This window comes from Leptodactylus fuscus, chromosome 3 (assembly GCF_031893055.1).
Source record: "Leptodactylus fuscus isolate aLepFus1 chromosome 3, aLepFus1.hap2, whole genome shotgun sequence".
NCBI classification, from domain to species: Eukaryota; Metazoa; Chordata; class Amphibia; order Anura; family Leptodactylidae; genus Leptodactylus; species Leptodactylus fuscus.
The window spans coordinates 55,870,577-55,888,289 of NC_134267.1; the positions used below are offsets into that span (position 1 = coordinate 55,870,577).

At 38.0% G+C, this 17,713-nt stretch overlaps 1 protein-coding gene across 1 annotated transcript in view; it reads right to left on the reverse strand.

The window, feature by feature from the left end:
- The window catches only part of SLC24A3 (solute carrier family 24 member 3), a 237,319-nt gene that overhangs the window by 172,634 nt on the left and 46,972 nt on the right, over positions 1–17,713 (reverse strand). The window contains exon 2 of the mRNA XM_075267618.1: positions 9,414–9,566. Coding sequence (XP_075123719.1) covers positions 9,414–9,566 — 153 coding nt within the window. The remainder of the gene's footprint in view (positions 1–9,413; positions 9,567–17,713) is intronic.

Consider the following 17,713-nt stretch of genomic DNA (forward strand, 5'->3'; position numbering starts at 1 on the left):
TAACTGGGCAGCTACAAATTGCAATCATTATGTAAGACGCTTGTAACATATCAGAACCCATTTACTATATGAGACATAATTACAATGACCCAGAAACTATGTAACCATTGCTGGGTGTGGACACTTTCCTAGCCGTCATCTTCACGGCTCTTCTGAATGCCTTGCTTTGTTCCTATTCTTTGCGAATTAAATATCAGTTTATGGCGTCACAGACAATGTATCCAAACCAAGCAAATGCTTAGGTGTCTTTGCAGTACAGCAATAAAACTTGTGAAGCCGCATCAAAGAGCAGATTTTTTTCCCCTTCATAAAACTTTCCATGTAGCATTGCTGTGTCAGATATTAAGCAATGGATGACTGTAGAATCAGAGGAATATGCTGGAAAGTAGAGGGCAGAGCGACAGCTACAGCCTGTGTGTGACATCTGATATCATGTAATAATAAAATAATGCTATTAATAATGATAATAAACTATATCAGGGGACGGCAATCTTTTTTGTATAGTGTGCCAATTTAAAAAAAAAATCAGAGACAAAGTAATCAGTGTGCTATGCAATAATTGTAAAGATATTGACCTCTATCTGCAACCAATTACACTTATATTTCAATGTGATCCTTCTCTTGTGTTGGGATCGGCTTGAGGAAGTGGTGTAATGATCGCAGTTGCAGGGAGTGTGACTGCAACCGGGCCCGGAGGGGTACGGGGTCCATAGCCAGCTGGAAATTGGCCGGGGCTCCGGACCAGAGTGGTCGGGGAAAGCCTTGTTCCCCGACCGCTATAGATATTGTTAGCTAGCTTCAGCACCCATAACCGCCACTATCAAGAATTCGCTCTAGAAAGGGGGTAGGACAGGGGGCACAATTGCAAGTTCTCCCTCAAGAAAAACAAGCCCTATTGTTGCCCCTTAAGAGGATTGTATAAAATAATAAACCCATTGCTATTTTTTAATAAATGGCACCACTTTTGCCCATGGGCTATGTTTAGTGTTGTAGTTAAACCTCATTCAAGTTAAGGGAATTAAGTTGCAATACCAGCTTTGTCCTACAAACACAGGTGGTGCTGTGGAAGGAAGCAGCCATGTTGTTTCTAAGTATCAGGCTATACCATGATACACCATGGATTATTCTTTACAAAATGCTGGACCGTAACATATAAGTCAGGCAAGAAAACATACCATGTCAGAATTCCATGTATATTATATATGTAACAGTCCTGCACTCCGTATTTTCCTTTATACCGGAAACTCAATTATTCCCGCCCAATGTAGATTTTTGGGGTAGTTCCTTCATCTTTTGAGGTTCAGGTTTCAGGTCATTTACTTCAAACATGGAGCTTATAATATAATTTTCTTCACAGTGGACAATGTGCTCGGATCACAGGAGAATAGACTGGAATCTTCAAAGTTAAGCTGTATATGTAAGAAATGTAATATGGCTTTAATTGAAGACATCTGTAAATGGTGTTCTCTCTGACTTCTTTATGATGCACTCCAGATGTCTGTCTCAATATTTGGTAGAGGACCAGGATGCTGTTACCATGAGGATCACATGAAATACAGCTTTTCAGCATCATGCATTGTACTCAGAAACATGGGGATTTTTCATAATTGGATAATTTATTCAGATTTGAAGTGTTTTGTGACAAACTGTATACACCTTATGTCAATTCATAAATTGTGGCTGGACAAAGTTTTGTGGTCAGGCATATGGTTACGTCACACTATTATTATCCGCTAAGTGGATCCATATATCCCATACACTAACACATAAACAAGCAGATGCCAACAGAAGCGCATTGATTTTCATCTCTTTTACATAGATTTTAAAAGAAACGTATTGCAAATTATTTATAAATATCTTATTTTATTTATTTTTATATATTTTTATTTTATTTTTATATATCTTTTTTATTTTCTATGCCTGATTAATATGGCTGCTTTCTTGTCTTGGCTCTTGCTATGCGCTGTTAGCAGCATTTAGTGATATGCTGTACATCATAATCATGGCCAAGGGCAGCAATAGACTAGAGCTGACTCATTGAGGTCTGTAGGAGAGTTTTCTAGACATGCTTTATGAAGGGGAAGCGAGGTAATGAGTTGTGACATCATCTATTGTCTAGTGGATGGTTGATGAGTATTGTTTGCAGAGGTGTTATCTTCTATTGTGATCCTGACTGTCTTGTCTATCATGTAAATTAGGTGACTTGCTTTTTAAATATAGACAGTGCCCTGGAAAATATGTATATGCAATGCTGACATATATGTAGTCTATGCCAATCATTCATTCTGTAGGCGACTGTAGTGTTATAGATTGGACTTGATGGACTCATGTCTTCATCCAACCTCATCTACTATGTAACTATGTAACTATTCTAGTGATGTGTAATTCAATGACTATGAGTCAAAACCCACTACAAGGTTCCTAAAGTTGTGCTCAAGCATTTGGTTTTCTCACCTACTGTACCCCAGTCCAGGTCTCGGGCATAAATTTCCAAGTAAAACGATAGACTGCATGAAAACAATCGTACATATTGTCGTTTCCCACCCATACACTTGAGATTATGGTTAAAATGATTGCTAAACATATTTCTTATGTTATTATATTCTCAAACTGCAACACTATGGCCACCCAGAGTCATTCTCAAGCCACATGGGCATATATTGTTCAACCTTTGTGGATCCACATGAGGTTTGGCAGCATGGGATTACGATGAGTGGTGCCGATGACGGTGATTATTTTGGACTGATAACTTTACTAGAACATCAATTTTCTGCAGAGATAAAGAAAATAATAGCTTATAATAACCCAATGGATTCCAAGAGTAATAGGGTGTATGAAATCACAACATTAGCTCTGGCACGTCAAGGATTACTCTCCTATTATGTCCTTATTACGGCCACATATCTGACTATGTTGTTTTAAAAGTCTGACTCATAATGAATATATTTTAGGGAAGGTACATACAGTTCTAGAGATTAAATCATACCTGCTTTGGCCACAGTGGTCGTATACTGCGAGGTATATACTTATACGGCCATTGTGGCCATCGACTGAAGTGTTCATGTGCTGGTGCCACACAATAAGGCCACAGCAAAAGTGAACACTGACCATCCTGGGGGATATGAAAGGGGATGTTTACTCTTTTTTTCCTTATGTTATCATATATGCGATTACTTTTTTTATAAACCTTAAAAATGTCACTTTTGCGCCTCAAATTCAAAAGTACATGTTGCTTTGTACCGTATATTATAGGTCCTTATCACCAGAAGAAAAAAAACAACATGGCTGCTTATTACTCTGCAGGCATTGGCTAATGGTTCACCTCACTTACATCATGTTTGTCACACCCCATAGTGCTCACTATGCTCATAATACTGATCACTTTGCTCCATTTTAATTGCTTATTCCAGAATATGGACCATAAAGCAGACATAAAGGCATATGGCAGACATATAGCCTCAGTATTAGCACTTAGTGTAAAGGAGGCGGAGAGTAGGAAGTCTTGAGAGGGATAGCTTCAACCAATGATTGACAAGCAGGAAGTGACATCACAGAACTGGGAGCCTATTAAAATGTAGACAATCTAATATTTAGTGTGGCATAAAGGACCTAAAGTGAAGAGATTTGTGGAAACGTGCATTTCAAGGACTAGGATAAAAGAGTCAACAGCTCTGGTGTAAGGGACCGCTAAGAATAGGCCATCAGTATGGACCAGAAAGTAATGTTAAAAGTCAACAAAATGACATAGAATAAAAAAATATAATGTAGTCTCAATCACATGACTTTCATGGTGTCACATGGCTTGCTTGGAAATAGCACAACGATGTCACATTGGATCTTGATCTAAATAGATGGCTACCCCAGAGACACTGCCGGCATTAAGTAACTTTTAACCATTAATCTTCCAAATACCAAAATGGCTATCAATGTCCTGGCACCGTGTTAAAAGCCTGAGGCTGGAAGGTATCCATCACATTTAATAAAGAATTTAGAATGGAGAGAGAACATATTAATTTAATAGTTTTATAATATTAGACATTGGATGTATACAGGATATTATATAGTATTATATAGCAGAAAACCCAATGAGCGATTGATCAGTTCTTGAGAAAAAGATACATTGAAATACAATATATTATATATGCAACAAAACATATTTAATGCCAGTACATCAGCTACTAAAACTTCCACCAACATGGATACTAACATGTCTCCTGGCACCCATGTGATCATAGCTATTTTTCACGTTTCCCCAGACTCATAAGTCCAGAGCTGCACTATCATGTCTCCTGCCAACCCCCTGACCTGACCTATATTATCACATAGCCGGCCACCCACATAACCAGATATCTGCTATCATGTCCTTTGTGCCTTCTAGACCAGTTTCTACATGTCTGCTGCCACCCACCTGACCTATCTGATCATGTCCTCCACCCACCTGTCTTCTTGTATCATATCTCCTGTGGGTGTAAGTAACCTTTCTGATCCCGAACAATACAGTATATAGGTCTATAAATCATAATAGTAATATTAATAGCTTAAACTGTGGTATGTTTGTTATTCTGCATGTTCTCTATTATGTAAAATCAGGAAGTAACCCAATGCTAATTCTTCTACGATAAAGAAATATTACAGAGGACACAATAGATGGTCCAATTTGCATTTGTGCAAGAAAAATCAGGAAGTTAAACATATTTATTACAGGAGAATGACATCATTATAGAAATTAATAGAGCTCTAAACTGAAAACACAAGGGACGAGATTACATACAGATCCTCGAATAACATATTCTGCACACAAATATTCACTTGGAAATTAAACCTTGAAGAAACTTTACATATGTGCCTAACTGGGGCTTTGGGATGTGATAGAAGATTCTCACAGTCTGTCCATCACAGAGGGCATACACTAACATAGACCAGATCTCACTCTTGTGGACTCTAAGTCGCAATTCTACTTTACAATTTTGACATATCTGTGACACTAGGTTCACATCTGCGTTCTTGGGACCTGAAAAACGGAATCCCAATCCACATAAAAAGCAGTTACCTGCGGATAATAATACATATATAATGGGGTCCGCCGGGTTTCCGTCTGAAAAACACGGAGAGAAAAGTCTTGCTTGCAGGACTTATTTTTTCGAGCGGATTCGGGGACGGAATCCCCGAACAGAGACCGGGCGCAGGTGTGAACCTAGCCTTAGACATGACAAAACATTGGAGATGTCTGAAAGCAGAGCCTGTAAATTGCTTGCACTATGTCATCCAGGTCAGTTGCTTGATTCCTTCATCTCCAACTCATGTTTTGCAAGACATTTTTTTCAATTAACCTATAGAATCTAGATCCAGGGATTGGCATCACCAGGGAACGGGTAGACTTTTTAGCTTAGAGATCCTAACAAATATGACCCTTTCACTAATATGATATGTCAGAAATGGATAAAAATATTGAAAAAATTCTAAATTCAGTTTTTTTCCTTCCCATTTGTGCCAATAAGACACTGAGAACAGTAGGCCAGCCCTGAGGTGGGGTCTTACATGTAACTCTTATTGTAGGCCACAAGTCGTGGAAGGTATCTGTAGTCAGAATTTGTAAAAAGAAAGTCCATTACAGACAAGAATGTGTTTCATGTTTTTCTATTGTTAGAAGGTGCATATCATCCTGAAGAAATAATAACATGAACCATTATTGTCTACTGAGAACAAAGGAACATTGTGACAAAATGCCAGCGATGTGGATCTTGTTTTGGCACACCCATAGCTTACTTTATTTCAACTAACAGGTTTCTTTGGCTGATATCTTTACAAATCAGACACCACAATGTTTACACCATATTTGTCGAAATTTCTGAAAGTGGGCAAGTCCTTACAGAAAAGAGCGATACAGGGGTTCTCCAAAACTGATAGATAATCGCCTATCCGATCAGAGATTGATGGGGGTCCAAAACCCAGGCCCCACACCAATCAGTAGAAAAGAACAAGATTTAAAGGGGTTGCCCAGTTTCAGCAAATACATGTTATTATATAATGAATGCAAATACATTTTTGTATAATGAAAAGTTGTACAATTTTCCAATATAATTTCTGTATCAGTTCCTCGGGGTTTTCTAGATCTCTTGTTGCTGTCATTTATTCTGCTTACTTCCAGTGGATAAAAATTAGTCCTTGGTCATGTGATATACAGCCCATAGTCATGTGATAAACAGTACATGGTCATGTGATATACAGTCCATGGTCATGTGATATACAATCCATGTTCATGTGATATACCGTCCATGTGATATACAGCTCATGGTCATGTGATAAAAAGTCCATATTCATGTGATATACAGTCCATGGTCATGTGATGAACAGTACATGGTCATGTGATATACAGTCCATGGTCATGTGATATACAGTCCATGGTCATGTGATATACAATCCATGTTCATGTGATATACCGTCCATGTGATATACAGCTCATGGTCATGTGATAAAAAGTCCATATTCATGTGATATACAGTCTATGGTCATGTGATATACAGTCCATGGTCATGTGATGAACAGTACATGGTCATGTGATATACAGTCCATGGTCATGTGATATACAGTCCATGGTCATGTAATATACAATCCATGTTCATGTGATATACCGTCTATGTGATATACAGCTCATGGTCATGTGATAAAAAGTCCATATTCATGTGATATACAGTCCATGGTCATGTGATATACAGCCCATGGTCATGTGATAAACAGTACATGGTCATGTGATATACAGTCCACGGTCATGTGATATACAATCCATGTTCATGTGATATACCGTCCATGTGATATACAGCTCATGGTCATGTGATAAAAAGTCCATATTCATGTGATATACAGTCCATGGTCATGTGATATACAGTCCATGGTCATGTGATATACAATCCATGTTCATGTGATATACCGTCCATGTGATATACAGCTCATGGTCATGTGATAAAAAGTCCATATTCATGTGATATAAAGTCCATGGTCATGTGATATACAGCCCATGGTCATGTGATAAACAGTACATGGTCATGTGATATACAGTCCATTGTCATGTGATATACAGTCCACGGTCATGTGATATACCGTCCATGTGATATACAGCTCATGGTCATGTGATAAAAAGTCCATATTCATGTGATATACAGTCCATGGTCATGTGATATACAGTCCATGGTCATGTGATATACAATCCATGTTCATGTGATATACCGTCCATGTGATATACAGCTCATGGTCATGTGATAAAAAGTCCATATTCATGTGATATAAAGTCCATGGTCATGTGATATACAGCCCATGGTCATGTGATAAACAGTACATGGTCATGTGATATACAGTCCATTGTCATGTGATATACAGTCCACGGTCATGTGATATACAATCCATGTTCATGTGATATACCGTCCATGTGATATACAGCTCATGGTCATGTGATAAAAAGTCCATATTCATGTGATATACAGTCCATGGTCATGTGATATACAGTCCATGGTCATGTAATGGACACCCAGGTGCCCAGCTTGTTACAGTCACACCTCAGTCTTCAATACCTGTGTGTTCATCCTATGACCATCAATGATACTGTGGGATGGAATCCAGCTAAGAACAACATCTGTATGGAGATTACATGTTCCTCAAGTGTTTGCATGGTAGAGAATTTAGATTGTGAGCCCTACTGGGGACAGTGAGTGATAATAACATCTGGCTAGTGCTATAAAATATGTTGGTGCTTAAACAAGAAAAATAAAAATAACTAAAAAAACGTACTATAAATGTTGACTATTAGAGATGAACGAACACTGTTCGGATCAGCTGTTCCGAACAGCACGCTCCCATAGAAATTAATGGAAGCACCTGTGTTCATTTCTATGGGTGCGTGCTGTTCGGATCGGCTGATCCGAACAGTGTTCGCTCATCTCTATTGACTATATGTGTTTTGCCTACAACATGCTTTGTATAGTCAGAAAAAAGACATGCCACCAGCAACCGCTAGATCCTACCACTCCCCCCTACACAATATGGTTTGTATAATAGAAATAGCAATCTTTGGCTAAAAAAAACCCTCACTTTGGCAAAGTGAGTGAAGTAAAGGTTGACATGTAAATGAACCGTCATACATATTACTCAAGTCAAAGTTCATGCATGTATATTGTGGCCAGTTTATCAATTCCAGTGAAGTTTCATTGGCGTTTGTTCTGTGGTTTTACAGCCAATGCTCAGGAAAGCGAACCCTTGTATGGCGCATTCCATACAGTCTTACATCCTATATTTGTCTTCAGCCCAGAATATATTTTTACTTCTTTATGCAAACCAGCTTTACTCAGCTGGTTCCTATTATTCTATATACTAGAATTTGCTCATGTCCTGAATTATTTCTTTTATATTTTGCAAGAACACAGAAGATAAAACAAGCAGAATAGAAGCCAGATACTTTCCAATGTAGGACCTTGTCGTTCGTGTGTTCATTCTTATCACTTTTTTTTATTTATAACAAATATGGAGACATTTAGGAAAATTAGCATATCAGTAATACTAGAGAAAATTTGGTATAATTCATAGCTGCAGCCCAAGGTTGGAAAATATACAACAGATTCATAAAATATCAACCTTAGTATAATGGCAATAATATTCTGCAGAGCTACATGTAAATTGGTGGTCAATATGGCAACTAATGAAACTGATCACATCTAAACAATCAGCCACTGCTCTCTTCCATATGCAGCGCCCCTGCAGGACATGGAAAGAATAGCAGCCATTTTTTAGAGCAATCCAAAAAAAATCCAAGAATAAAGTACACAGTTCGACATACAGTATAGTTTATAGTCTGTCAGTACATTTCTACCTATTGCCTTTTAATAGCTGAGAAAAATAAGTTTAATATGTTATGTAAATGAGCACAGCGCACTAGGTCTGAGGCATGTGACTGGCCAGGAGTGTGAGATTGGCTGGCAATGTCAATGTCAATCAAAGCCTAAGGGTTACAGCTGAAATCAAGGTTCGGAGCCCATTCAGAGCTATGTATGCCCCCCATGACATTTCAGACATAGTCTACATAACACATTTCTTCTTTTTTTTCTTGGCTAGGGACAGGCTATAAATAGAAAGAAAATGTGCCTACATCTTTACAAGTTGCATGCCAATTTGTGTTATTTTGGTAGGTGAAATGTCGGAAAGTTATTCATCTATCTAGTCGCTAATATTGGACAATTTAATAAACAATGACCCTTACAGCCGGCCCTTACATTAAGCTGTGACAAAATATCAAATAAATAGTGAAAATTGCTACATCAAGAGTAGCATTTCCATTCAACATTATAGATGGATACAAGATGGACACAAACAATCCAATAAATTACCAAAAATTCAGCACAGGAAAAATGGGGGAACTTTCTACTGACCTGGTTCAGTGCAGTTCTTGCGATGTCTGTGTTCACCTTGAATTTCAGTGAAATTTTCATCATCCGTCCAAAGTAGTCCTCGGCCATTACTATTGGCATTGACATCTAATACGTTTCTCTGGTTTCTATGTAAAGAGTTATTTTCTTCAAGACCTACAACACAAATATAAAATACATTTACTGAAGAAGTCTATGGAAGTCGATCAGTCTTAGAACATCATTGTACTTACGCTGAAAAGACATATCTACTTGACTACTGGAAACCCTAACAATCATGCAAATGGGGTTCCTTTGTCTCAGTAGTTGGACCCCACCAGTCAGTTATGCTCTATCCAATACATAATGAATAACTAATAGCCAGATTTTTTCGTCATTTGTTGTAGGGGTGTTTGTTATGTTTTTTTGTGATATGATGTTTTCACCATGTCTTGGATGTTTTTTCATCGCTATATTTATTCATGTTGTTTTTCTTAAATAATTCTCATCATTAAAAGTTAAATTTTATGTGATCTTAATATATTTTTGGTGCCGCATTTGCATTTTTTTCCGTTAATAACTAATATTTACCAGATAACCCATTTAAATATGACCTTGGTGTTGAATTGGACAGGACTAGAACATCTTTATCATGAGAATATTATCAATATATCAGATTACTGGCCTAACTATAGAAGCAAGGCATCAACAGACCCTATACATATGACCAGCAGGATACAGAAAGTATGGTAAGATATTTAACAAATAGAAAATGAAGCTTATCAGGAAACAAAACTACATGCACTGAATGCTCAGGAAGGGTGGGGGTAAAGAAAAAAAGTCCAATTGTGCTGGAATCAGTGGGGAATCACCCAACAGATGTTAAAAAACTGTAATTGTTAGAGGCAGAGAAAGGATCTTTTTAAGGAGACACCCAGAAGGCAAGAACTGAAGTCTACAGATAAGGATTCCTCAAAAATTCTACTTCATAATTTACACTACCCGCAACAGCCTGGGACATTTTTATATTTCAGTTACCTTTTATTTTTGCATCTAGCCGCAGCGAGTATAGTGGCAGAAGGTTGGCAATACAAAAGACCTCAGGCTAAAACTTCAAGCTAATATTTAGAAGATAATTTCCCTATAAACACAAAGGTCTCCTCACTAAGACACCGTAGACTAAACATCAGATTCACAAGTCTGCAAAAAACAATAGGAAAAATGAAACTTAAGAAACAGTAATAAAATTGTGGAAAGAATTCTGATGCCCCCAAGATAAAGTGTGAGATGTTTTACACACAACGCCACTCACTGTCGACTACTGTAAAATGCTGCTTCAGCTTTTTTCCATTTTCTTGCAAAGTCTTAAAGGCTTGTGCAATGTTCTTCACGATGATTGTGCAATCTCCTTTGAAGAAAATTCGTGCTTATTATTACCACGATGACGACTCCTACCGTCTGGGGACTGAGCGATGTCTAACATCAAACAGGCCTAGTGAGCTACTCATGAAAATCTTACAGATCCTTCTACCTTGCAGTGTCTATGACTCATGTTTGATCAGGACAAGTAGCATTCATGCCTTAGGCTCTTCTTCCTCTAACGCTGGCCAGAATCCGCAGCTTTGAAACAATTACATAGAAACAACAGAGTTGCGTAGAAACATAATGAATATTTATAACTTGCATTCTTTCTGGATGAAAGTTACTTTGCACATTTATTCTGCATATACATATTTATAAAGGGGAAGCATCTTTATTTTATCAATTATGCTTATAGATGTTTTTATGGTTTCCTTGGTTTTGGATGGTCCTCATTAAAGAGAGTCCTAGATGATACATGGAGACTTATTTAGAAGCAATGCTCCATGGGAAAACATATGCAAATCAGCTCTCTTCTAGAAGGAATATACCAGCTTCATATTGGGTAGTTGGGTGTCTAGTTCCATTAAGATGACTTTTTGCATATGGTTCCTTATACAGACGTGGTGGGCGGTAATCTGACACGTTCCTATGCCTAACATTCTGTCCCTGAGCAATTGGGTCCATTCACACGGAGTAACGTGCCGCGTGATGTGGCACGTATACGACATATGAGACTTTGAGCGCCGTAAAAGCTCCCATTGGTTTCAATGGGAGCCTGGATCGTATACGCCGCGTTATTTTGTGGCCGCAAAATCACACGGCGTATACGATCCAGGATCCCATTGAAATCAATGGGAGCTTTTATGGTGCTCAAAGTCTCACACGCCGTATACGTGCCACATCACGCGGCACGTTACTCCGTGTGAATGGACTGCAATTTTTTTATGTTGCTTATGTAAAAGATAATGTAAAATTCATAGTTCCGAAACAGATTAAAAAATAGTGAAATCTGCCCCACTGAGGCTAAACATCCAATTTCTCCATGAATTTTTCCGAGCATGGAAAGACCCACCAAAGCATCATAAGAGCTGATTTTGGAGTCCTCTAGTGGATGTAATTGAACTCATTCCAGATCTGGTCCAATGTCACACCCACAAACCAGGACCCATTTTATAAAATGTCAAATGTGAAGGTTTTTAAGAATTAGAAAAAAAAAAGAAAGAGCACCCCACCGGTCCACAGGTTTTGAGTGGCATTGTATCCATTGTAAGCTCTATACACATCAATGGTGCTGAGCAGCAAAACCAGACCATTTGATCAGTATGGAGTTATTTTTGGAACAAAAAACCCACATTATTGTCTTTATCATTTTAAGTATCAAATAATGGTATTTAATAGATTTGGACTATTTTTCACTGCCTGATAATACTGTGATATGTAGGGCTGGGTCGTGAGGTTAATTCTGATCATGTGTCTGTAATGATAGACTACTGACTACTATATTTCCCTGTACAATCCTGTGCAATGTAACAAACACAGAAAATAACAAAATTTGTACAAAAAAAATCTTCCTCTAACTAGTAATGTAGAATAGAACATATACAGTCATCTTCCCATGGGTAACTGGAAATATTTTATAGATAGACATAACAGTAACAGGATCACAAGTTGTAAAATCTAAGTCAACCTATAATACGTGGGTATGTTCTGATGAATACATAATCATACTATCTGTACCCCAGTTGCAACCACATCTGCACTCCAATGCCCAGGTGAATCTGCCACAAAAAAGATCTTTGACTATCAATGAAATAATGCTGACATACAATGCTAACAAAAAGAATGATTGACTGATGCTCCAAACTTTATCATTAAAACATATATATATTGTAATTCTGATACATAATTACATTATTTCATATGGTGCACTGATATGTCCTCAATTACACATTTTTTTTTTTTAAATAATTCAATTAGATTTAAAGGGGTTGTCAATTTCATAGATGTATACTGAGAGACAAATTTTATTGCTTGTTTAATGAAAAATTCTAAAATTTTGCAATGCACTTTCTGTATCACTTCATTCATTCATTCTGCAGTGGAGAAAAATCAGTCCATGGTCATGTGATATACAGTCCATGTTCATGTGATATACAGCCCATGGTCATGTGATATACAGTCCATGTTCATGTTATATACAGCCCATGGTCATATGATAACAGTCCATGTTCATGTGATATACAGTCCATGGTCATGTGATATACAGTCCATGTTGATCTTATATACAGCCCATGGTCATGTGATATACAGCCCATGTTCATGTGATATACAGTCCATGGTCATGTGATATACAGTCGTTGATGTGATATACAGCCCATGGTCATGTGATAACAATCTATGGTCATGTGATGAGCATACACCTACACAGTTCGTTACAGTCACAGCTCAGTAATTAGACATTTGTGTACCTGTCTGCATAACAGCAAGCAGAGATCTGAGAAACTGTTTCGGACATGTTCACACGGAGGAGTTGACCGCAACTGGATGTTGATGCAATGCTTTGGCATTCCATCGCTGCTCACCGCTGCTGGTTAGGTCCAGATGAATTGGCTAACCAGAGGGGAGTCTCAAGCCGCGGACTACGTGGCTGAATCAGTCGTGGAATCCTTGGCAAGATAGAGCAGGAAACTTCTTTTTTCCATATCCTGCTGCAATCTCTGCCTCCTATTAAAAACAATGAGAGGCAGATCCCAGGCGGAATCTGTCCCAAATTTGGGGACAAAATCCACAACAAATTCCTCTGTGTGAATACAGCCTTACAGAAAGTATGATGAAAAATTGTACAACTTTATATTATACAAATAATAACATCCGTCTCTCAATATTGGTCTGAAAATGGACAACCCCTTTAAATGATTCTCAAGCCAATGCATTAATAGCAAGTTCATATCTCTCGTGCAGTATCATAGGAAAGCTGTTTTTATCTTACTGTTACTTCCAGCAGAACAGATGATCTCTACAAACATACATCTGTTTGGTAATAACTTTTACATGTTGGGCCTTCAAGCAAGACAGTGTTGTTTTCTTAACAAGATTCCTTACGGCTCTAAACATCATTGCTTCCACGGCATACAGTAATTATGCTGTACTTAGATGAATTCCCATAAGGACGGGGTCCGGCCCGGCCTCCAGGACAAAAATGATAATCATGACCTTAAACCTAAAAGCAAGTTGTGCAGCAAGGCTTCATTCACCATTGTGCCGACTTCTGGGAAGAAGCTTCATAAAGTCGCTAATGTCATTTGAAAGATATTGAGACTTATGTGAAATGAATATTAATCACTGTCTGGGCAATTGCTATTCTGATACGCTTTTCACTCATGAAATATGTTCTCCGATTTATAATGAATAATCCTGATGAAAAGGGATCTGAGAGCGCATCATCCGAAATGATTATTAGCTTAAAGTGGGGAAACCTTATTTCCTAGCAATAACTCTATTAATGTAACATTGGAAGTACATGTGCAGCCTCGGATAAGGCTTAATCTCATTTATTTTCATTGGAGAGAGTACTCAGTATGTAGTGAGTGTGCCATGGTCCTATATCTATAGGGCACATTCTTATAGAAATGTATATAGAAGGGGTTCACAGTTCTGGGGAAAATTATACTCAACCCATTGCTATGAACAAAAGAAGTTACATTTTATAGTCATTCTTAAAGATGACCCCACTTTTACATATTTGTTCAAATGTGACTTAGGTTAAAGGGACCATCGTTACGGGAATCACAATTGTTTCTATAACTGTATATAGTACAGTAATAGAGGTTTCCCCACTAAATACTCTTATATAAGGAATTGTTGGGGATCCATACTCTATCACAAGACCCTGGTGGACTAATGGCATGTTGTATCTCTGTTGGTCCCATAGAAGTCAATGAAGTCATGACTGTGCATAGGAACATTTACATAGGGGACTCAAGAAGCCCCTTTTTTGTGATGACTGGAGGTTCTACAGGTCATACCAGACACCCCATCTAAACTGTTGGTAAGCGATAACTATTAGTGGAAAAAATATCTTAAAATTAGACAGAGTCTACAGGACTTATAGGGTCTACAGGTCAACTTTGTAGTATAGTATAGCTTTTCCTTATGGCACTTATAATAGAGCTTCATTGCTTGCAAATAAGAATTGAATGGAGACTACAACAGTAACTCCCATGAACAGGAAGCAGCCCTGACCTGAGGCACCCAATAAAAATGGGCCTCAATATCAGGTTAGTAGTCATGTAAGAAGAGTAATTGGAATATACAGTTTACGCCTTACCATCTTTGCCCTCTGGGGAAATATAAGATTCAAGTCCCAACCCACACCCTGCCAGAGCACCTGTTTTAGGGTTTCAGTCAACAAAGTCGTTTTTAGGGCTGGTAAATGCTAGCATTGTTACCAAAAATTTGGGATAGTCTCTCAGATCCAACAAATCCACCCTTCATTATACCAACCTATTTTCAGAAATTTACATAAAATTAAAAATAAGCAAATGTAAGAAAATAGTAGGCTGGATTTTGTACCGCAGAATATCAGCGCTATACGGGTTACTGCACATGACCATGTTATAGATGTGGGTTATGTTGCTCTGTACTAAGATGCCCTTACAAATGTATAGGCTCTACGCTACCTCCGAATTCATATGGCACTGTAGTTTTTTTGATGCCATAGATTCATACAGAATAATCAATGAGAAAAAACTCTGGCATGTTCTATGAGATGCTATATATTATGAATGAATACTTCTGGGGAGAACAAGATGTCTCAGGGAGATACTATATATATATATATATAGCTGCATACTACTTATAGGAACTCCATTTACTAATATATAGGTTTCATTCACAATTCCTTAGCTCTTCCATGAAGAATGGGAAAGGGGAAAATATGGCTGCCAGACTGCTTTAGCTGAACAAAAGGATCGGCACATAAAGTCCAACTGGTCATTCCTTTTCTCTTCCATCTGCCATTATGTTAGAGCGGAGATTCCACTTTATACAGTAGATAGGGAATGACCCTGACAAAATAAGCAGGTTCAGCCCCTATTAATCTACTGTGTATGTCAATTTAAGATGGCCAGTGAGTTGATGACACTTCTATGGGCAGGATCTGAAGGTGTTGTGAAGACTAGACTAAGACCAAAGATTGTGTAGGGTAGCGGACCATTCCTAAACTGTCCCAAAGCTGAATATTCAGTCCTTTGCTGGATATTCTCTTTAATCCATAGAATATGTATATGGTAAATCATCTGTATGTGCTTCCTTTTGAACTATTCAAGCGCAAACCCCTAAGATCTATATATTTTCTTGATCCAGTTAGCAAGCTGTCATCCGGAAAAAATAAGTGAACAGCCAGAAGGAATAGCGGCTTCACAATGGGTAGGCAGGAGGCAATGTGCATTGAACATCTGATGATGCGACCGAATAAAGAATGCGAGAAAATAGATTCTACCTGCAATGTAATAACATATAAAAGTGACTATCTATGTCATTACATAAATCAAAGGACCGTCCCTGCTGACTGCACACATTCACCTTCATGGACAAAAAAATTCTTACAAAATCACAAAAGCATTAATGGAAAGTAAAGACAAATCGGATGTGACAATTCCCGGTGATGCTGAGGATGAAGACAACAGGTAATGCCTTCTGCTTCTTTTCTCTTTCGCCCGCATGCTGTTTTGTTACTATTTTTGTTTGCTCCTAATTTCCATCTGATATAGATATTTATTATTCATTGTGAATCCGGCAGCTACCTGGGGTCCTAATTGATGATCCAGAACTTATCTGCTTGTGCTTTTTCATGGAGAAAATGTATAGGTATAAATTACAGTGTACTGTCTGCATATCATAGGAGATAAGAGTCTGATCACAGAGGTTTGACAACCTGGACCCCCACTGATAATGGAACCACTAGTCCTATTTTGGAATGGAGAAGAGGTCGCGCATGCATGTTGCTGCTCCATTCCAACTCCTAGTCTTCGAATGGACTGACCACAGGAATGCTTAGCCGATGCTCCATTCATATTAAAAACAAAAACAAAAAAAATGGCACCACTCTTGTTCAATGGTCATGTCTGGTATTGCAGTTAATCCTTAATAAATAAGTTATTCCTCATAGTAAAATGAAGTAAAAATTAGGGGTCCACTTAAGCTTTTCATCATATGTGATGGCAGTGCTAAGTCAAAAGCATCCATATACCATATGTGATGTCAGTTCTGACCAGGGCTGTGGAATCAGTACACCAAATTACAGACTGTCACTCCTCTATTTTGCTGCAACCCAACTCTGACTCCTTCACATAGGACTGACAGAAGTGGTAAGCCAAAGTCAGACAGAAGTGATACATTTTCTCTAATTCATTCCAAAACTAGTGATCAAATTCCTATGAAAGTAACTTTGTAACAAACTGTGCCTTCTATATTATATTGTATATAATTAAAGATAATGAATCATTTTATTTTGAAGCTAGAGTTGGAGTTGGTAACTTTTTCCAGTATTGACCCCATCCAAAACTGGTCCTGACTTCAACTCCATGACTTTGCCTCAACAACCCTGCTGCTGATGTCTTGTTCAATGTGGAAGGAAACCAGCTGAGGAAGTCCATGTGAAGCACCTATGGCACATGCTATAAAGCATGACCACAACAACAGGGATGTGGTCATGTGACTTCTCCCTGTGTTTGCGTGGGTTTCCTTAGGGTACTCCTCCTTTTTCCTTCCACATGCAAAAAATATACTCCCCACTACACAATGCTCCCGTGCTTTGAGTCTATTCTTAGCCTATTTGAAAAAATTTTTTTAACTTCCCCCTTTTTATATCTTAATATTTTAAAGCTTCCTGAAATAAAGTCAGCCATAGAAAAACTGCAATATAATATTGTACCAGATACTTGTAACCCATAAAAAGAAAA